Source organism: Chanodichthys erythropterus, chromosome 18 (assembly GCF_024489055.1).
Source record: "Chanodichthys erythropterus isolate Z2021 chromosome 18, ASM2448905v1, whole genome shotgun sequence".
NCBI lineage: Eukaryota > Metazoa > Chordata > Actinopteri > Cypriniformes > Xenocyprididae > Chanodichthys > Chanodichthys erythropterus.
In genome coordinates this window covers 31347418-31370254 of record NC_090238.1, presented here as the reverse complement: position 1 = coordinate 31370254, position 22837 = coordinate 31347418, and the positions used below count along the sequence as shown (strand labels likewise).

General features: G+C 36.6%; 1 protein-coding gene across 1 annotated transcript in view; it reads right to left on the bottom strand.

Annotated features, from left to right (window-relative positions):
* insyn2ab (inhibitory synaptic factor 2Ab) overlaps nucleotides 1–22837 on the bottom strand; it is a 32255-nt gene that overhangs the window by 4792 nt on the left and 4626 nt on the right. Inside the window, exon 2 of the mRNA XM_067368322.1 lies at nucleotides 15577–15648. Within this exon, the coding sequence (XP_067224423.1) occupies nucleotides 15577–15648 (72 nt within the window). The remainder of the gene's footprint in view (nucleotides 1–15576; nucleotides 15649–22837) is intronic.

Below are 22837 nucleotides of genomic sequence, written 5' to 3'. Positions count from 1 at the left end.
CAGAAGTCAAGATGGGCAGAGAATCACCAATTCCCCCAATGCTGCGGCGAAAAATAGTGGAGCAATATCAGAAAGGAGTTTCTCAGAGAAAAATTGTAGAGTTTGAAGTTATCATCATCTACAGTGCATAATATCATCCAAAGATTCAGAGAATCTGGAACAATCTCTGTGCATAAGGGTCAAGGCCGGAAAACCATACTGGATGCCCGTGATCTTCTGGCCCTTAGACGGCACTGCATCACATACAGGAATGCTACTGTAATGGAAATCACAACATGGGCTCAGGAATACTTCCAGAAAACATTGTTACACAATCCACCGTGCCATTCGCCGCTGATGGCTTAAACTCTATAGGTCAAAAAAGAAGCCATATCTAAACATGATCCAGAAGCGCAGGCGTTTTCCACAGTCCATTTAAAATGGACTGTGGCAAAGTGGAAAACTGTTCTGTGGTCAGACGAATCAAAATTTGAAGTTCTTTTTGGAAAACTGGGACGCCATCCGGACTAAAGAGGACAAGGACAACCCAAGTTGTTATCAGCGCTCAGTACAGAAGCCTGCATCTCTGATGGTATGGGGTTGCATGAGTGCGCGTGGCATGGGCAGCTTACATATCTGGAAAGGCACCATCAATGCTGAAAGGTATATCCAAATTCTAGAACAACATATGCTCCCATCCAGACATCGTCTCTTTCAGGGAAGACCTTGCATTTTCCAACATGACAATGCCAGACCACATACTGCTTCAATCTTCCACCCATATAAAACATTTGGTGCATCATAAAGAGGAAGATGCGACAAAGAAGACCTAAGACATTTGAGCAACTAGAAGCCTGTATTAGACAAGAATGGGACAACATTCCTATTCCTAAACTGGAGCAACTTGTCTCCTCAGTCCCCAGACGTTTGCAGACGGTTATAAAAAGAAGAGGGGATGCCACACAGTGGTAAACATGGCCTTGTCCCAACTTTGAGATGTGTTGATGTCATGAAATTTAAAATAAACTTATTTTTCCCTTAAAATGATACATTTTCTCAGTTTAAACATTTGATATGTCATCTATGTTGTATTCTGAATAAAATATTGAAATTTGAAACTTCCACATTATTGCATTCTGTTTTTATTCACAATTTGTACAGTGTCCCAAATTTTTTGAAATAGGGTTTGTACCTAAAGGAATACAGTAGTTCACCCAAAAACTCTTATGTCATTCCAAACCTTTATGTTGAATAATAATAATAATAAATGTACATTGAATGTTCATCAAAAAGAGCAGCAATTTATACACTTTAATAGATACTTTGACAAAAAAATAAAAATAAAGAAATAGTTCACCCAAAAACTGTTATGCCTTTCTAAACCTTTATGGTGAAATTTTTGGATTGCAGATTGGACGTGGAAAGACAGTCATGTGGGTTTGGAACAACATGAGGTTGAGTAAATTAATTTTAATTTTTGTGTGAACTTGTGTAAATCCTTTGGCATCAGTAAATTCACAGGTATTTAATTTGAAATTGATTTTTAATAAACCGCTGTGGGTATGAATAGTTGAATGTTAAAATAACTCCCAGTTGTTAACATCAAATATAAGTGACCCTGGTTCTTGCTCAATTATTTGCTTCATTGCTTTGCTGTAATGCAGAAATACACACACACACACACACACACACACACACACACACACACACACACACACACACACACACACACACACACACACACACATATATACTACAGTCAAACTCAGGGGGCTGTAGACATAGGGCTAAATATTTAATCACAGTTACGCTGACGTTATCCTTTAGCTATATACAAACGTTCAGCTGTGAGTCAATGACAGGTTACAAACACAGCATGCCACAAATATTACTGCAGGGAAAAACTGTAATAAAGCTCAATCTTGGACACAACAATGTCAAATATTATGTTCCAGTACAAGTCAAGATCACAACTGATTTTAGAAGGAGGCCTAAAGGTTTTTATCTGAGTGAGTGGAGGCTAGTGCGAGGGATCAGATGGATCATTTTTTAGGGTTTTACGGAAGTGAGTGGATTATCATCAAGCTCTGTAATTTTTGGTTGAGCTGCACCATTGTCCATCCCTGCTGTGCACATTGCTGGGTATCTCTGCCACTTCTTATTCAATCTATCCCACTATACCCGCTTGTGTCCATTTGTCTGGATTTGAGTGGTCCTGCGTGGACAGGTCAGACCAAGGTTGTGCTGAAGGACAGGCCCGACATGTGACTGATGGCCACGTTGTACTTGCATTCTTGGAAAGGCAGCGGCAGAGTAAACTTATCCTGTCCACTATGCCACCAACAGGCATCACAATCAGCACTTCCTCACTGGCCGCTCTCCCAGCTCAGGGCAGGAAATGAGATTTTTGGCAATCAGACAATCAGACTTCCTTTTGTCTAGTGTTTCCTCTTCTCTGTTTGGTAGTGAAGAGCTGATCTGCTAATTAGTGCCGAGTGCAGCACGCAGTGTTCAGCACCAGTGAGCACCGGCATCCAAACGCAAAAATCTTCACTGTCTGGGTCAATCCTACTATGCAGTATGAATATTTTTTATCATATATAGAGGGGTCCAAATGTTCGTTAAAATAAATAAATAAATAAATAAATAAATAATAAATAAAGAACTAATAATAATAATAATAATTAATAATAATAATAATAATAATTCTTATACTTTCTTGTACATTTTCCAGACTTTTCACTTTAAAAGTCTCCAAATCTTTTTTAAACTATTACTGTGAATTAAATAATAAAGCAACATGAACATTTTGACTAGTGGTCCCAGACATATGGACCCCACCATATAGCTTAATGTGTTTAAAGTTTTTGTTTTCTTTTATTACTTAAAGGCACAGTATGTAAGTTTCGCCTATAGAGGTCACTTATTCAAAACTTTAACAAAGGCTTAGCTTGAATATGCATGAAATCATGGGAGTTGTCGCCTTCACCTTCACCAGACTTGGGCAGAAATCATGTTAATTGATGAGGTAATGTATTGTTTTATTAAAGTTACTGTGGTATGAAGCAGGGCGGGGCCAAGAGCCATGGAAGAGGAATGAGGCTGGTGGAGCGAATGCTAGACACCTGTGTGACCGTGTTTTGAGTCCTACAGAGGAGCTCCGGAAGGATATAAGAAGAAATGATGACAGTGAAGGGCGAGAAAGGACCAGGACATTTTATGTTGCTGTTTTTATTATGCTTATATGCTGCAGTCTGCCACTGCCACTTCTTTAGTTTTGTTGTTTACGTATATTTCACGATAAAAGTTACATTAAACGTCCACCTCTTTCTTACCTGAACTTGATCTTTGTTACTCATACAAGTCACTTTATTTGACAAATTAAAATTGTGGGGTACCGCAGCGGTACAGCGGTATAAAATATATATATATATATATATATTTTTTTTTTTATGTCACATTTTCAGTTTGTTTATTGCTTATGTTTGATATGTTCCTTTGTTCAGTTTCCTGCCACTCCTTTGTTTTCATGGTCACTGTCTTTGAGTTCATTTGTTTGGTTGTGTTTGTTTAATTATCTCGCTTCAGTTTGTTAGCTAAGCTGCACTCTTGCCTGCACTCTTTGTCCAGTCACTGTTGTGTTTGATGTGTTTGCAACTACCTGTCTGCTTGTCTTTTGAGTTATAATTAAACTTTTGAAATTTTGGAACCTGATTCATCTGTCTTCATCTGTCTGCCTGCATAAACCGTTACAATATCATTACTTCTCAACTTTCTTGACTCAAAGTCTGTTGTATATTTAAAGTAATATTTAAAGGCCCCCTTACATGTAGGCTAGGATATTTCCAGTATTTCTGCTGTAATTATGTTTTTTTTATTTATTTTTTTATCAACAAACTGGACGAACTGATATTAAATTAACGACAAGTAATTGTGATTCCATAAACATCCTTCGACCCCCTTGGAACTTGGAAGCCCCCTAGTGGGCTCCAATATCAATTTCCATCCTATTCCTCATTTGTTATACCCTTCTAACCAGTAGCGGTTTTAGGCACGGGCGAACCGGGCAGCCACCCGGGGCGTCATTTTTTCGTGACACATTGGGGGCGGCAGCACGAGCAGATAAAAAAAAAAAAAAAAAAAAAACCTCTGCGTCGCGAGGCGGTTTTTCATCATTTATATAATATCACTGTGTGTGGAATTGGCAAATTGGCGCTCCCTGCAGCTGCCGGCGCCCTTGCTTGCTGAAAATGTACCATGCGAGAGAAGTGTAAAAGGGGGTGGGGCGTGAGGCGCGGGCGACATTTCACCTCTGGGTCTCTCTCAAATGGAACGTACAGGGCGGGGGGGTGGACGGGGACGGGGGATCCACACCAAGGCTGCGTTCCAGTTCGGTTTTTAAATGCCCTTCCCTCGCTAACTTCACTCGGTCTCGTTGACTCGGATGTACATCATTGCTTACGTTGCACGAGTGCCCACTTCTGGCGGAACCTTTGTATGGGCTGAACTGGAACGTCCTAAGCCCTTGATCACTTGGAATACGCAATGGAACTGATTTATTATTTATTTTTCACCTTACAAAATTGTTTAATACAGCATTCTATATGTATATATGTGTGTTTTAAATGTTTAAAAAATAATGAATATATCATAGAGTTGTTTGTGGTGGGGTAAAATAAACGCGATATGCGGTGACGTCACAATCGTGTTGCATTGTGGGTTATGGAGCTGCCTGAAGTGTACATATGAAGTAGACTCGCTCCCTCGGTCAAAATCGAGGGAGCGAGGGTCTGTCCATATAAACTTCCCTCGTCCACTTCACGAAGTGGAACGCACTTCAAAATGGCGGCAGGGATTCCCCCGAGGGGAAGTGTGTAGGGAAGTTCGCGAGAGCGTGTCTAAGACCAAACTGGAACGCAGCCCAGTAATATAATTAATAATAGGCTAAAGTCAGTCACACACCTCGACTTTCTTCCAAATAATGCACATTTCATTCATAAGAATATTATACAAATAAAATATGAATTATAAAATTTATATTTTTTGTTGATAATATTGTTGCTCTCTGCTTTTGTTACTTTTTATATATCTGATTGTATATACTTTTGGCATATTAATATAGTGTATATTTATTTAAGTTCTGATAACTTATACTCATAGTTTGTGCAGAATGGTGTTCATTGTCCTTTGGCAATGTTGGAGGTGGAAATTGTGCACCTTAAAAAGTGTGTTTGCTGTTTAAATTGCAATAGTTAATAACTTAATTCTCTTAAGTCTGGCTTTCTAATGAAGAATTTGTCACTTATGTTGTTATAATAAAATATAACTGTTTGTGCAGAGCTTTGTTTGTTATTTTTGTGTGGGGGTGTGTGGGGGGGTGCGCTCGAAAGGGGTCTCGCCCAGGGTGTATTTCAATGTAGAACCGCCACTGCTTCTAACTAACTAAAGCCTCCAAGAAGCGACATCATCATGTTGGAACAACAGCACAAACAAGTATTAGCTTGAATTCTGTGATGTTTTCTCTGTCATTAGTTGATTTGTCTCATTTTCAAACATACTTAAATCAATTTGATTTTATACAAATGTCAAAAGATGATTAAAAATATTAAAATGAACTTTAAAATTATTAAAAAGGTCCCTATTATGCTTTTCCCCCCCTGAATGTTTCCTTTCATGTAGAGAGCAATATAGCTGTTTGTGAATGTAAAAATGTAAAAAAATTAAAGTGCATAACAAATAAAGTTATTGCCTCTTAAAAGAAAGAATCAATTTTGAACTGAGCAATTCCAGTCTCACTTCAGTAACATATCTACATATATTTGTAAACCATTTGTATAATGCCAGCCTATGGTCATCATTGGCTGCCTCAGAACAATGTCTACTTTGACTCGCCCTCAAAAACTGTAGTTGGTTCGTATTATCGACATGTCGAGAAGACGCTGTTTTCTTTGCTGTGAAAGCAAATTCTCGTTGTATACACTTCCAAAGGATGATGATGTGAAGAGTCAGTAAAATTCATTTTTACAATGATACCACAACCTTTTGTTATGTTCTCATCATTGTACTGACGGCTGCTATTCAAATCTCAGCGAGGTCAACGTGGGATTTGCAAAACGCTTATCTATTAAAGATGGGGCAGTACCCACTTTATTTAGACCAACTTGGACCAAATGAAAGCAGATCGTCTGTCATTCTCACTATCTTGAGTAATGATAAAGGATGAAGCAAGATTTGGGTTTACAAGCTGTAATGTTACATCAGTCATTCATGTTGGTGCTCTGCTAATGTAAGTATCGTTATTGTTTGGGTAAATGTTTACCATTTAGCTGTGGGCCTGGTTTGCTTACATAAGAGTCATACAGATTTTTTTATCATTAGAAATGAGTAAAGTGCTATCTGTATCATAATAAGATGTCCTCACTAACTTGCTGAAGTACTCTCTCTGTTAGATTCCCAGTAATGTCCATTTTAGCACAGAGAAACATGCTCAAGTCATCCTTGCGATGGGGGTCTGGGTTGAACTAGTTCTTCCGATGTTTCATCATCGAACTCGGGCTTGAACTGATATGGTAAAATTGACGCCATTGTTACTGTCCTAACAGTGTGTACAATTGCTGAGGATTGAGGAAGCCTCCGGAGCTGAAATTCAGATATGCCAATGGGCATTTCATTTCCAACACGCACTGCAAGCAATAGACCAATCACAATAGACTGGGCCATCTGACCAATCAGAGCAGGGTTACTCATGGAAAGGAGGGGTTCAGAGAGACTAAATCTTCTAACAAACCGTTTCAGACTGTTTTTTTTTTTTTTTTTTTTTTAACCTTGGATGCATGTAAACATATTGTAGAACACCTCCAAAACAAAATCAGGAACTTTTAATATACTGTAGCATAATATGGCCACTTTAACTCTTAGGTACACAGAAAATGGGGGTTGTGAGTCCAAAAAATTGCCAAATGCAATTGTTATTCTTGCTAATAACAATTTTTGTGCGAACGCAGTTATATTTCTCACTCTAAAACAGGACTGACGGCCATATTCTGCTGCTGTGTGGATGTAGCTATTGTGATTAGCTGCATTTCTCTGAGCCGAAAGAGTGTTAGGCTGAGAAATAGAGGAAAGAATGGGAACACTTTCCTACATTTTGAGAAATCATCTGGAGCCTGTACAAAGCACACGATTTACCCAGTTTATTCCTGGTTCATAAATACTTAATGGAAACCGACTTGCTGCTTATAATGAGAAACATTGCAGCCTTTGAAAGTGAGAAGAGGATATCTGCTTCACACCATCTCAATAATTGATGCACGAAAGACACTTACAGTAATCCGCTTGGAAATAAACAATGCAATATGAAATACCAAGTACAGATCCAATTGGAAAAAAACCCGAACTGTATCATGTTGGCATCATTAATGGGCCTTTTTCATAAGCTCCAAGCAGGAAGGGTATTGCCAAATGTCTGTAGATACCCACTGGGCCGCTGTGAGACGTGACACAAAATAAATGAAGTTGGAAGGAAAAAGGTGCTAAATGAGAACTGTAGGAATACCACAGGGAGTTATCTTGGACACAGGACGTGCAGAAAAACTGATGGTTGCCACTATATCAAAACTCTAATAGTTATTTTTGTCCTACTTCTGATGAATGAGTCATGCCTGTCTCCTGTCAGCGTACCCTGAGGACAGAGGCTGCGGCAGGACGGCCACAGGTCGGGCTGTTCATTCTGACGCTATCGGTCTCCCAGTATGTGTCCAACTACAGAGGTATCGCAGCAAAATCACACCATGCTGGCTGCAATACTCTAACATATGAGAATGTAGAAAAATATAGAAGTGCATGTACCTGGATGTACATGTAAAACACAGATCCAAATGTTGGGCATGCTGATACCATTTTGTCTTTACATACGCAGAAGTTTCAAAAGATTGTGCGTCAGCTGTTTGTATTGCCATATATTATGCAGCTGACCCATTTAATTTATTTTAAACACTATCACCACACAACTGGATTATCTGTCTTCAAAAGAAGAGAGAAAGTAATTCAGGTTTAGAACGACATTAGGGAGAGTAAATGATGATTTCCTGTGATATTTCTATCAATGCTTCAGCAGTGACACCATTAACTTACAGTGCAAGGCTTCATAATGCCAAGTAGGCTTGCTTTTTTAACCAATTTGTGCACATGCTTAAGAGAGCATATTCAGCGAGTCATGTGGTTCAGTGAAGAAATAAGTCCCTGGATTATAAAGCCGATGCTGTTTTTGCCATATGTTCTGGTGCAATGGGCTTTTGATAAGAATCTTTGTAGCCATGTTCTTTGAGATATGAGTGCCAAACAAAAGCACTAAGAATTTGAGCTGATGCAAATGCGGAATGAGAATCGAGCATCAAGACTCTAGTGAAGTGAACTAAAGGTTCAGTTACAACTAGAACTACCCACAATATATGCTGTGCAATTTGCTTATCATACTCAATACACACATAGCAAAAAATCAGGGTCATTCTTTTAATTTTTTTTTTTTTTTTTACACAGAACTGCAAATGGCAGTGCTGACCGGTAATACAGCATATTGCTATTGCTATTGCTAGTTAATCTATGCTTTTTAATCTGCTATTTGCATCCTTATTTTTAATTTTCTTATCAAGGCGGTGTGGTTGGGCTTTTCATAAGTCTTTATTAATTGAAAAAAAAACCAAAAAAAAACAGTATTTTATAATTTTATAATAATATTTTATAACTATATATTTTTTACATTTTATTGTAATACAATATATGTTACATTCATGTCTTGTTTAGTTCATAGTTTATTAGTCATGTTGTTTAGTTTCTTTTTCATAGATTTCCCTGTCACTGTTTTGCCTGAGTTCTAGTTTGTAGGTTGTTTCCATGGTTTCTGATCAGTTACATACCTGTTCCATGTTTTGTTAATTATCTATCCTGTTTTCTTTGTTCTCTGTTCTGTGGTAACGTTATATGTTGCTGTGTAGTTCTCAAAGTGTTCATTAGTATTGGTATTAATAGTATTCATAATCCTAGTATTGTTCATCATTTCTCTGCATCATGCATCTAAGCTTTGGATTTAGCCATATTGCTAACCGTGATATAATTAATATAATATAATATAATATAATATAATATAATATAATATAATATAATATAATATAATATAATATAATATAATATAATATAATATAATATAATTAATATAATATAATATAATATAATATAATATAATATAATATAATATAATATAATATAATATAATATAATATATTTCACAGAAACAGTCCTGGTTTAGTACTCAATGACACCTGACAAATATAAGCTTTCAGTGATGCCAAGGTTTGGTAGAGAAAAACAACATAAATAGTTTGCGTTGAGTGAAGGATGTGTCATTGTTAAATGACATAAAGCAACAATGTGGCACAGTATGCTGCAGCCAGCATGCTGTTCTCTTACTGTCTCTTTGACAAAGTTGTGATGGAAGAACAGTGAGAGCTATCTTACATCATGCTGGAATCCATTTTAAACCCTGTATAAGTCTGTATGGGTCATGTGGAGTAGACTGAATGAGCAATGAACTTTGACCTTGTAGGCTTTCTTATCTTGTCCATTAGGATTTGTGAGCAGTTAGATGTACAGGAATGTCAAAGTACCAGTATATTAGTCTGAAGCGGATAGTAAAATAAGAAAACAATATAATGATATTGATAATGATGCATGCCAGTTGATTAAATGTCTTTATTTTACATTTAATTAAATCTCAAGATTTTAAACTAAATCCCATTTCTGATTGTTTACTTGAATACTGCTGTTATATGCCTATAAAGCCTAAAAGTACCTTTTACTCTACTGAGAAATACTATAATAATAATAATAATAATAATAATAATAATAATAATAATAATAAAAAATTATGTTACTCCTGTACTACTTTCCAATTTTACTTGAGTAAAAGTACAAAAGTATTTATTTTTTAATGTACCCAAGTATAAAAAGTAAAAAGTAGGGTACAATGGAGCTAAAGGCGCACCAAGGTAAAAGGTGCATTTGATTTAATTTGTTAAAGTATTTAAATAATTAAATATTACTATTAAATGTACACTAAAAAATGTTGGGTTGTTTCAACCCATCTTTTGGGCAAATATGGACAAACCCAACCATTTGTTTAATTTGTTTTATAAAATTTTTGGTAAAACTTTAGTTTAGGGTCCAAGTGTGGTGACTACAGTGGTTCAACCTTATTGTTATGAAGCGACGAAAATACTTTTTGTGCACCAAAAAAAAAAAAAAAAAAAAAATGACTAATGAACAATTTCTTTAGTTCCCTGTCAGTATCCTATGCTGTTCAAATAGTAAACATAGTGCAGAGTTTCCGGGTTCTAAGTCAGAACGGCAGCTCTTTTTGTTTTTGTTTTTTTGCGCACCAAATGTATTTTCATCGCTTTATAACAAGGTGAATCCCCTGTAGTCACATGGACTATTTTAACAATGTCTTTACTACCTTTCTGGGCCTTGAAAGTGGTAATAATGTTGCAGTCTATTGGAATCCAGAAAGCTCACTGATTTCATCAAAAATATTTTAATTTGTGTTCCTAAGATGAACGAAGGTCTTATGGGTTTGGAACGACATGAGGGTGAGTAATAAATGACACAATTTTAATTTTTGGGTGAACTAACCCTTTAACAACTGCCTTACTATTAATTTGCAGTAATTAGCAGTCTATTGAGGCAAAAGTCTTAGTTAATAGTTAGTTAATAGTGAGAATTGGACCCTAATCTAAAGTGTGACTGAATTTTTAAACCCAATGGTCGGGTTTGTCCATATTTGACCCAAACATGGGTTGAAATAATATATAATAATTAGGCAGGGCCAATGGAATAAATATAATATGTTATATAGTAATTTTTGCTGTGACACAAAGATTCATGGAATTTCACTGGTATTGGTATAAGCTACTGAAAGTGGTTCATAACAACCCTAAAGTGTAGAATGACATGTTCTGTCTGACCGCAAACACACACACACACACACACACACACACAAACACACACACACACACACGACTCTGATTCACTTATCCCAACCAAAGCAGAGACCACCTTTCCCCTCTTCACCACCTCATCACTTTGGTATCTATGACAACCACATCATCCTCAACAATACAGGTCTCTCTCTCTCCCCCCACCCCGTTTCAACTCAGTATTCCTCTCATACTTATGTCACAGTGTGTCCTCTTCTGTGGAACCTTCCAATAGTAGGTTATAGGGGATCTCAGGAAAGGGCATTAAACTACAATTTAAAACCAGTATATTGCTCATCCAAACTCACTGTTCTTCCACTGTGAACAGTTTCTACCAGAAAACCGAAACCATTTATAGCTTTTGCGAATCAGATCCTTCAATTTCATGGTTTGCTTAACAAACAGAAGCACCCCTGAGCAGAACGAATGAATATTCACGATAAACATACGAACAATCAAATAAACAGTCCTTTAATACAGATGTTAACAACATTTTCATATCTTACTGGTGCAAAATCACATATTTGTATTTGTTCTTTTCATTTAGTCTTATACATTTTAGTATGTTTCTCATAAAAAAACAAACAAACAAAAAAAAAACATTAAAAGTCTTTGAAAACAAGAAAAAAGACAAAATGTGGCAATATTATATTAATTAAATATATTTACTACATAATATATTTTAATGTAATGATAGTAATAATATTATTTATTTCAAAAACAATATTTCATTGCTGATTTTAAAATTCCTTTAATTGGACAATTACACCTAAATAATCTGCTGATTACTAAATGTGCATAAGAGTGTGCAGTTTTTGGTGAATGTGTTTTAGCTTTTCTCTTTTAGTGTAGTAACTCCAGCCCTTAGTGGGCTAGTGTTCAAAAAAGAGCTGACATGCTGATACATTATATGCACATCTGTGTGTATTTGACTTCCATCATTGTGTAAACGGAATTGCATATTTTTGATTTCTTTTCCGACCCAGGTAATGAATTCCAGGTCATCTGGTATGCGGTGAAGTGGTGCATTTGTCTGATGATAGATGGCATGCCTTTATGTACATGCCACTGCATTTGATTTCAATGTGTAAATGAATTAATACAAAAATGCTTTAGAGGCAAAAAGTTGTTTTTTCTTTCATGTGCCAACATATTGCTACAAAACAAAAATTAATGAATACATAGCCACGTGTGTGTGTGTGTGTGTGTGTGTGTGTGTGTGTGTGTGTGTGTGTGTGTGTGTGTGTGTGTGCGCGCGTGTGTGAGAGATATAGGTTCGCTGCATTCTGTGTTTCAAAGTCATATGGGTTTGAAAGACATGAGGGTGAGTAAATAATGACTTAAAAGGGTTAAGATCTGTATTTTTAAAAAATGTTATAATGTTAAAAGTTTCACTTACATCAAAAACCATCCTAATTTAGAAGTAATAGGCTTTTTCTATCTTGTTTTTGACCCTCTCTTTGAAACACATTGTTTTGATATGCATGCCGCATTCAAGACTGCAGCAGTCCACTTCTAATGATTGGGAAACAGTTTTGCATATTAAAATAATTTTCAGTTTTGCCATTGCACCAAGGAATTGTAAAAAAAAAAAAAAAAAAAAAAGAAATTCAGCCATGTTTTTTTATTTATTTATTTTTTTTGCCAGAGTCTGATCCAAATCAGAAGACAATATATAAGGAATAACAGGGCTCGTACAGTGGCCTGGGACAAGTGGACTTTTCGAAGGGGCAAGTGAAAGAGAATACACAAGTAGCCTGATTAAATTGCCAATAACAAAAACATAACACCAAAATGCAAAAATGACTCTTATAAATGATTAAGTGATGTTATTACATGTACCCCGGTTTCACAGACAAGGCTTGAAGGGATAGTTCACCCAAAAAATGAAAATTTGATGTTTATCTGCTTACCATCCAAGATGCAGTAATGTCTCGCGCTCATTGAAGTATAAGACATTACTGCCGTTGTCAGAGTGCGATCAGACCTCACTAACCGAGTGCTGAACGCAGTTGGACATTGTGGTGCTTTAGAGGTTAAAAAATGATATCAATACTGTTCGGTTTCTCGCACAAACCGATCGTTTCTTGTCTTAGGACATCAATGTGTCGTCACGAGCCGCAGGGTTTAATTTGGATTGGTCTATGCAAGTTTTTTTGACTCTCATTGATAGAGTTCCCATTCACTCACATTATTTGACTGACAGACAGCAACGGTTGCAGTTAAAAATCATCATTTGTGTTCTACTGAAGAAACAAAGTCACCTACACCTTGGATGCGCTGGGGGTAAGCAGATAAACAGCAAATTTTCATTTTTGGGTGAACTATCCCTTTAAGCCTAGTCCCAGACTAAAATGCATTTTTGAGCTGTTTTAACTGAAAGCAACTTGCATTGACATCTTAAAATATGCCACTGCCATTGTCTAGGCCGGGCACTTAAATGTCCTAATTAAACTAAGGCCAAATCCTGGCTTAATCTAAGCCCTGTCTGTGCAACCAGGCCTTAGTGTAAGTGCATGGCAATCGATAGTGGATCATAATATATAATGTAGGCCTAATCTACACTTACATTTTAGACGCAGTATTGACTGTTACTGTTTTATTTCAGCAGCAAATAGTTCGTTAGTTCTGAACAAAGATCACAGCAGAACCATAGCACATCTCACAACAATACTACTGAATGATTCAGCGTTTTGATCAAATTGGTTAAGTCAAAGATTCAATGACCCATTCATAAACAACTGCCTCATTCTTGAATGAATCAGCATTTGAACAAATCATTTGAATAAATGACTCACTCATTAAGACGGTCACTTGCGACAACCAACTGGCGGTTTAGTTTCATGTTTAAAAGTATCATTTTTTCCCCCAAATTTCTTTAAAAAATATTTAAAACAATCTCATAACATTTTATTACATTATATTAGTTTATAAATGAAGATGCTACATACAGGTGTTTATCTCATTATATAGTATATAGTTGAAACATTTGCCAATGGTGAAACATTTCATATTACATATGCTTTATAAGTCTTGGTTGTGGCAAATAAAGTTTAAGTACTTGGAGTAACCACAGTTATAGTTGACAGGATAACTTAAGGTGTTTTGTGTAAATGAATTACCATTAGTCATTGTTGTATTCGTTGTTAATCGTTTTCGACAAAGTGAAAGTAAAGTGAGTACATATCAAATGATCTGTAACAGACAAAGCAATAGTGACCCATATTAAAAACATTGTAATAGGCATAATTAGAAATGCACCAATTCAGGCTGCGGCCCCTTTAATTGCTTGTGCTCTCGATGGCACCTTTAATGTCAGCATGGCAATGCGAATCGTTTTGTTGCTGGAGCAATCCTGTATTTGCATCTGTCTCGCATTTACTACTACATGGCATGCGCGAATGACCCGGTGGTGGGTGGGGCTAAAGAGGCAATGACATAGAGGTAGCCACTGATGATCTTCTGCAGAGGCAGTCTTTCGTCACACTATTATGTCATACTGAGACAAAATCCAAAATGAGTCGTTTTGATAGCTTAGTTTCAATAAAAGCTGTTTCTGGACTAACGAGGAAGCTTTGAGCTCTGAAAATTACAGGATTTTTTTTTTTCTTATAGGTCAAAACATCAAGGAAAATGTTATTTAATTCATGGCCCCTTTAAATCATATGTGTTCATGTTTGTATGTAGAGAGAGAGAGAGAGAGAGAGAGAGAGAGAGAGAGAGAGAGAGAGAGAGAGAGAGAGAGAGAGAGAGAGAGAGAGAGAGAGAGAGAGAGAGAGAGAGAGAGAGAGAGAGAGAGAGAGAGAGAGGAAAAGAGATGTGGAAATAACAGAATGTGCTATCTGTGTAGAAAATGAGAGCACTTACGATGCTTTTGAAGTGCTTCATTTAAAGTCAACAGGCCCTTTAACTGCAAAACCATTTAGAGATTATTGCTTTTATAACAAAATAATTAACAGCAAACCCATTAATTTAGCAGGAATGGTTGTTTCTCAGAATCATACAATTACATTAGCCACCTAACTTGCATTCCTATATAAAGAACAAACTTAAAAAAAACAAAAAACAAAACAAGTGCTCTAGTTTTACAGTTCACATTTGCCATCTATGAGTGGATTTTTCAATTGGTCTGGTAAAAATGTATGTCCATTTGCCGCATGCATCAAAGGAACTTCATTTTACCCTCCTTGAAAATTCTCATTGGTAGAAGGGCTCAGGCTAACAGCACAGATTTTATACTCTTTTACTCTATACTCAGTTCTTCAAAGCTTTACTGCAACAGAGACAATTTTGACTATGACGACACTACAGCTGCACTTGTACAAATGACATCTGCACCCTAGTATGCAAATTTTTGAATAAAGGATTTAGTTGCCTCTCAATGCGAGTACTGTGCATGGATGGAACATCAAAATATAAAAAATAAATAAATAAATAAATAAATAAATAAATAAATAAATAAATAAATAAATAAATAAATAAATAAATAAATAAATAAATAAATCATTAAGTGTACAATTTTGGGCCAAGCTCAAAGATTCAGATATAGTATCAGATTGAGACTCACCTGTAGATGATGCAGGCACTGTTTCGACACGTGTCACAGTTAGCTGTATCCTGCCCAGTTCGATATGACAGTCTGTGGAAAAACATTATGTGATAAATGTAGTATAATAAAAAGATACAACTCATAACTTAAAGGGCTAGTTCACCCAAAAATGTTGAACTGTATGGAGAGACAAAAAAAAAAAGTCATTCTTCAGAATAAATTATTTTGTATTACACAGAGAAATTTCAGAATTTTCATTTTTGGGTGATCTTCCACTTTTAGCTTGGAAAAAAAATAAATAAATAATTATATATATATATATATATATCCTAAACAATCCTGAAAAAAAGATCATGGTTTCAACATTGATAATAAGAAATGTGTCTTAAGCAGCACATCAGCATACCAGACTGATTTCTGAAGTATTATATATGACACTGAATACTGGAGTAATGATGTTGAAATTTCAGCTTTGCATCACAGGAAAAAAAAAAAATAATAAAAAAAATAAAAAAAAAAAAAATAAAAAAAAAAAAAATCACATTTTAAAATATATTAAAATAGAACACAGATATTTTAAATTGTAATAATTTTCCACAAAATATTTACTGTATTTTTAATCAACTAAATGCAGCTATAGTGATAGCTTTATTGTTTTAATTGTGTCAAGATTTATTTTGACTGATTTGATTAATGAAACATCACATCTGAATTAACGCAATGAAATGTTTTGATTGATTCACAGCCCCATAATTATTTCTTGGGCATTGGAGTCTCTTTTTTTAATGCAGAGCCTCTTGCAGATTACTTTATTCTGCCCTGTGCCCAGGATTTCTATAGATTATTTCATGATGGAAGACACTGGGATTGAATTCCCTGTATCTATCCACCGTTCACTCATGGCCCTTGGGCTTCACCGGCATTAATGTATGTACAAGGGAATGATGGATCATGCACTAGCCTGGCATACTTGAAGTGGTTCTGATATATTGTTTGTGTGCTGATGTGACACTGTGACACATGCCTCGCATTTCTACAGAGACAATAACGGGGCTGTACCCAGCAGCCATGCAGTTATGCATTTTCATTAAAGCTTAATGAAAGCCTAATTGGATCACTTTATCCCTCTGAGCGCTCAGGTGTCAGGATAGTCATTGATATTCTGCATTCAGTTCAATCTGATGTTGCTGAGGAGTTCACAGTGACAGTGGTTACACACATTATGTCCAATCGTAGAGGAGTAATATTCGCTACAGCCATGCAAAGAGGCAAGAACAACACCTGAACTGAGTTTTTACTTTATTCACCAATAGACTAAAGTGATATTTTTTAAACATAATGAAATTTTTACTCCATAGCATGGGTTCCCAACCACGTTCCTGGAGCTCCATGTCATGGTAGAGTGGTACTTAACAGGAAGAAAATCAATATGGTCAAAATGATCTGAAATAAATGGGAATGAGATGAGACTGAACCCTTCATCATGGTAGAAGCACTGGAGAAGAAATATCCTAAAGGTCAGGGAGGGCAAGGGATTACTGGTGGTCAAGGCGACCCACATGTAATAAGGTCTGTTGGAGCTGTGTGAAGGTTGGTGTGTGTTTAGGAATGTACATAATTATGTCTTCATTTACTCATGCTTATATTGCTCCAAACCAGCATTTTCCCCCCTTCTGTGGAAAACAAAATATGAGATTTTGTAAATTTTGTCTCAATATTTTTTTTTTTGTTTTGTTCATGAAACATAATGGGGTCCAATGTAGGATTGAGCGATATGTATCATCTACAATAATCTTGTAATTGTTGTTTTAACCAAGTGTAAGCACACATTATAGAGTATGTCAATCACTTTGCAAAAACCAAACAAAAACATGCAACACAATGCAGTGTTTCGGTACTGAATAAATCTGCATGAATGAATTGTTCGAGTGAATAATTCAATAACCTATTCATGAAGACACTCTGAATCACTCTGAATCAGCCATTTTGAACTAATTGTTTAAATAACTTATTCAGTGACTTACTCATTAAGATTTCATTGATCTACCTATACTGGCTACTGGTGGTTTTAGATTTGCATTTCAAAATATGTTGCAGTTCCTACTTTGGCGGGACAATCAGTTGTTTATGGATCACAACCTGTAAGTATGTTTTTTTTTTTTTTTTTTGGTCTAGCTAACACTACAGTGTTGATGAAGTGTTTAGCTACAGGGCTCTTGCATTTGTAAGACTGTTCACCAATCTTTAAGAACTTTAAAAGTTAAAGTTAAAATGTTAAAGGGTTAGTTCACCCAAAAATGAAAATTCTGTCATTTATTACTCACCCTCATGCCGTTCCACACCCGTAAGACCTTTGTTAATCTTCTAAACAAAAATTAAGATATTTTTGTTGAAATCCGATGACTCAGTGAGGCCTGCATAGCCATCAATGACATTTCCTCTCTCAAGATCCATTAATGTACTAAAAACATATTTAAATCAGTTCATGCGAGTACAATGGTTCAATATTAATATTATAAAGCAACGAGAATATTTTTGGTGTGGCAAAAAACAAAACAAAATAACGACTTATTTAGTGATGGCCGATTTCAAAACACTGATTCATTTGTGCTCCGAAGCTTCCTAAAGCAGTGTATCGAATCATGATTCGGATCGCGTGTCAAACCGCCAAACTGCTGAAATCGCGTGACTTTGGCGCTCCGAACAGCTAATTCGACACACTGATTCATTATGCTCCGAAGCTTCCTGGTGCACTAAAAATATTTTTGTCGCTTTATAATTTTAATATTGAACCACTGTACTCACACGAACTGATTTAGATATGTTTTAGTACCTTTATGGATCTTGAGAGAGGAAATGTCATTGCTCCCTATGGAGGCCTCACAGTGCCATCGGATTTCAACAAAAATATCTTAATTTGTGTTCCGAAGATTAATGAAGGTCTTATGGGTGTGGATCGGCGTGAGGGTAAGTAATAAATGACAGAATTTTTCATTTTGGGTGAACTAACCCTTTAAATCCATGCTTGCAAAGGTACTGCACCAAAAACAAAATCAAGACTTCGTAAAAGCGCATAAAAGGACCCCTTTAATATTGCACACCCCTAGTCCAATGTTGTTTTGGACCCCACTAATTTTCACTGCATGTACAATACATTCTTCTTTTTCTTTTTTCCTGTTCCTTAAAGCTAGTATGGCCAGCAAGTAGCTGTTTTGTTGCTGATCCAAGATGGTCTACAAGCTTATAGGAACTAAGCATTTTAGATCAGCTAGAAGCAAGCTACTATGTTACAAAACACACCTATGGATTTTTCAGCAGGGAATAATTTAGAGTTTCTAGGTCACTGGACAAATTCTATGGTCCCTTCCTATTCTGTGAAAGTGAGAAAGTGAGAATACATTATTATTATGTATAAACAGTATTTCAGTTCTTTTGAAATAAATATTGATCAGACAGTGTGTGAATGTCGCTGAATCACACAAGTGCTGTGTGTTTTTTTCCCTGCGAGCTGGCTCTCAGTTATTGCAGACATCAGCTCTGTTGAAAGACGCACTCTGCCCTCTCTCGCTGGAGGTGTGCCCTGAGTCTGCAGGGAGGTGAACACTGCTACGTTCCTGGAATAATCTGTGAAAACCTGACACTGACAGAGGAAGCACATCTCACATTACACAGTGTGTAATAGTGTGCTAATGTTTCTTTCTAATGTGAATTCACAATGGTCTGGCATGTTGTTGAAATTCAGTGAATGCTATTAGGACATACCAGTGTTAGCACACGCTAATGAAAGTAATACATGACAAGGTAGAAGCAGCAGCATCTGACAATACTTATATTGAAGTCCCTTGACTTCAGACACAAATATGTCCCAGAACTTGCTATTGGATAATTCATCTGTTGATTATCAAAGACAGAATATACAGAGAAGAACCAGATATTTATGTTATATAAATGTAATGCGAGTGGTGCTTGTCTAGGATTGGGAACCAGGAACCAGTTGATGTTTGATTCCCAGTCTAAAGGCAATCTTTTGCCAATGTAGATGGAACACCACACTAAAATACTCAGAAAGTTTCCTGCAATAGTTATTCAATGGTGCCGCAACACTGATACAGAAACTTGTGAGTTATAAAGTCAGAATTGCATGATATAAACTCACAATTGCGAGAAGTCAGAAGTGCAAGTTTATATCACGCAATTGTGAGTAATTGTGAGTTTACATCTCACAATTCTGAGAAATAAAAATACAGAATTGTGAGATTTAAACTCACAATTGCGAGAAAAATGTCAGAATTGTGAGGTAAAAAGTTGCAATTACTTTTTAATTTTAATTTCGTGGCAGAGACAAGCTTCCATTCACAGGAGAACTCAGGAGAAAAAGCGAAGAAAAAAAATAAAAAATAAAAATAATAATAAAATACTGACAACACGGAACAAAAAAATTGAATGAACTGAAGGCTAATATACACACAGAGATAATTAACGTAACAAGGAGCACCTGTATAACTCAATCAACGACCATGGAGACAAACTAGCAAAGGAAACACTGCCAAACAGGAACTGAACACAAAACCAAAACTGACTATTAGTTTTAGTATTAAAACATGAATTTAAACCAGAATCGTTCAATTCTATTCATCGATAATTTCTCATTTAAAACTTGCTGCAAATGCTAGGGTGTTATTGGTTGATAAGATGTTCACAGAGCTATTTAGTGTGCCTTAGCAGCACTAATATGCATCATCGACTAATTCTTATTTGCGTTGTCACGCATTGTAAATGCTTGGAAATGCACTAGAAGTGTAAAGGAATCCAAATGCCCTCAAACCACAGCAGCGCATGCCTTACGAAATCCCATTGTCATCCAGACACTGACAATCTGTTGCCGTCTGGATAGGCTGCGGAAGTCATTGACACACTAATGAGCCAGTCGTGTTAATGATTAAAAAGCAGTTCAGGCGGCTGGATCTCCATTTGGATACATCACCCAGTGACTGTCCTTGGAAAGTACTGCATTAAAAAAGCTGCTATTATCTAATATACAGTATCGGTGAAATGAGCCTCAGTGAGCGGAACAAAATGTGTTAAAGTATTGTGGAAAAAATGATATATTGTTGCTAATTTGAGGGCTCAGCAAAGTTAGCAAAGAAACACAAAATCTTCATTTATTCCTCCTCGACAATTATCTTGCAATTGCCTCTGCCAAAAGTCAAGAAACTCATGCCAGCATTTGAAACATGTTAATTGTTTTTTTTTTTTTTGTATCTATACTTGTGCAAATAGGAGTGTTTCACAGAAGGAATCACTACCAACACTTGTCGATAAAATAAATAAGCCTAATATACACTACCATTCAAAAGTATGGGTGGGGAAGTAACTTTCACTGTAACTAGTGTAAATGTTTTTATTTCCAATAATATTTCACTGTTTGATATGTAGTGATTTCTGACATACTCTGGTCATTATGTAAAAAAATGGCCTAAATCCTGTTAGGTTGATGACTTAGAGCACAGATAATATTGTGTGGTACTGTAGTATTTTTCTATTGCAAGCTACAACTCGCAAATGTGGACCAACTGGAAAAATTTCAAGCCACAGCACGTCTCTATCAGCACTAAAAGCTGGATTAACACCTAAAGTCTCTACCCCGGTGTTTCAGAGACATCCATGCCAGAGCTCCCAAGTGCTTGGCATTTTAGGCTCTGCCCACCCTGGCTGTCAGCAGCATGCAGACGCTTTGTTTGCACTAAAAGCCTTGCTCTCAGACAGAGAGGAACATCAAACCCTTGGCTCGGGTTGGTTTAACCCAGGGAGACTGGCTGGGCTTTCATGTGCCCACACTGAGCCACTCATCGGTTCTGAGCTCAGCTGCTCTGATGACACCTAGCATGTGGGAGAGCAGGCACGGAGGTCCTGCCTCTAATAATAGTCCCCACACTCATTGTGGAAGATGGGAGCTACACATACACACAAAAACAGACGCACTTTGTCCTTTGGAAGATGAAAGGGCTGCCTGATGAGGCGCTGCTAATTGAGGCTGTTTGAGTAGTGGTTTTGTGCTCTGAAAATACGCCCTGCTTCTCTCACTCCTGGCTCAGGAAAAGAAAGAAGTCCAGTGCTCCTTAAACAGTGAGTTAGGCTTGAGGGCCATTACCTGCCCAAAGCAATGCCTGAAGAAGCGTAAGTGCTGAGACTAGGAGTTTTAGACCAGCTCTGAGTGGCCAATTTGACTCATTTCAAGGAATTGTTAAGGTGAGATATACACAAATACAACCATTTGCTGCTGACAAGGTGTCTACCATACTAAATGGGTAATGATAAGGTAGACATAAATGCTACTATTAGAACTGGACCATAAGACTCCTCGCTGAGCCCAGCCTAAAAACCTTATGGACCAATCCTACGTTAGCAAGTGTTGCATTTTCAAGTACTTTTGGTTTCTTGCATGTTATTCTACAGAGGATTTCTGTGTTTGGATAGAGAGAGTAATTCACTCTTAATTGGCACAAGGTATCCAGAGAGGATTTTGTTATCAGTTCTAATTGCTTTTGAGGCTTCAGATGCATTTGACTGTGAGAAGCCTTGGTTTTGATTTTCAGTTTTAAAATCACATTGCTGCTTAATTTAACAATAAAAAAAGCAAAGCATGATATATATTATAACAGTTTATTCCAGCTGTTCAAAAGTTTGGGAAACCTTGGTTCTTAATACTGTAATGCAGGGCTCTTCAAGTAGTTTCATTCGAGGGCCAGATTATGAAATCAAAAAGTTGAGAAGGGCCGGAAGGGACAATTGGGACATTGCATACCTATTTTTCCATAGTGGTACAGCATTGCTATATGGCAACATTGATATTTTCTCAATTTACAGTAAAACTATGTTAGACAAAGTTGATTTGAGAATAAAACTGTCTAATTTACTTATCAAAAATTCTGCAAAAAAAAAAAAAACTTGAGAAGAGATGTTTAGAAATTAGGTAAATAGAGCAATTTCTGGAGCACTTCTCACTCGGTTAGTGAGGTCTGATCATGCTCTGATAACGGCAGTGATGTCCCGCGCTTATACTTCAATGAGTGCGAGACATCACTGCCGTTGTCAGCGCGATCAGACCTCACTAACCGAGTGCTGAAAGCAGTTAGACATAGTGGTGCATTAGAGGTAAAAAAATTATATAAATACTGTTCGGTTTCTTGCACAAACCGATCGTTTCATGTCTTAGGACATCAATGTGCCGTCATGAGCCGTAGGGTTTAATTTGGATTTGTCTATGCATGTTTTTTGA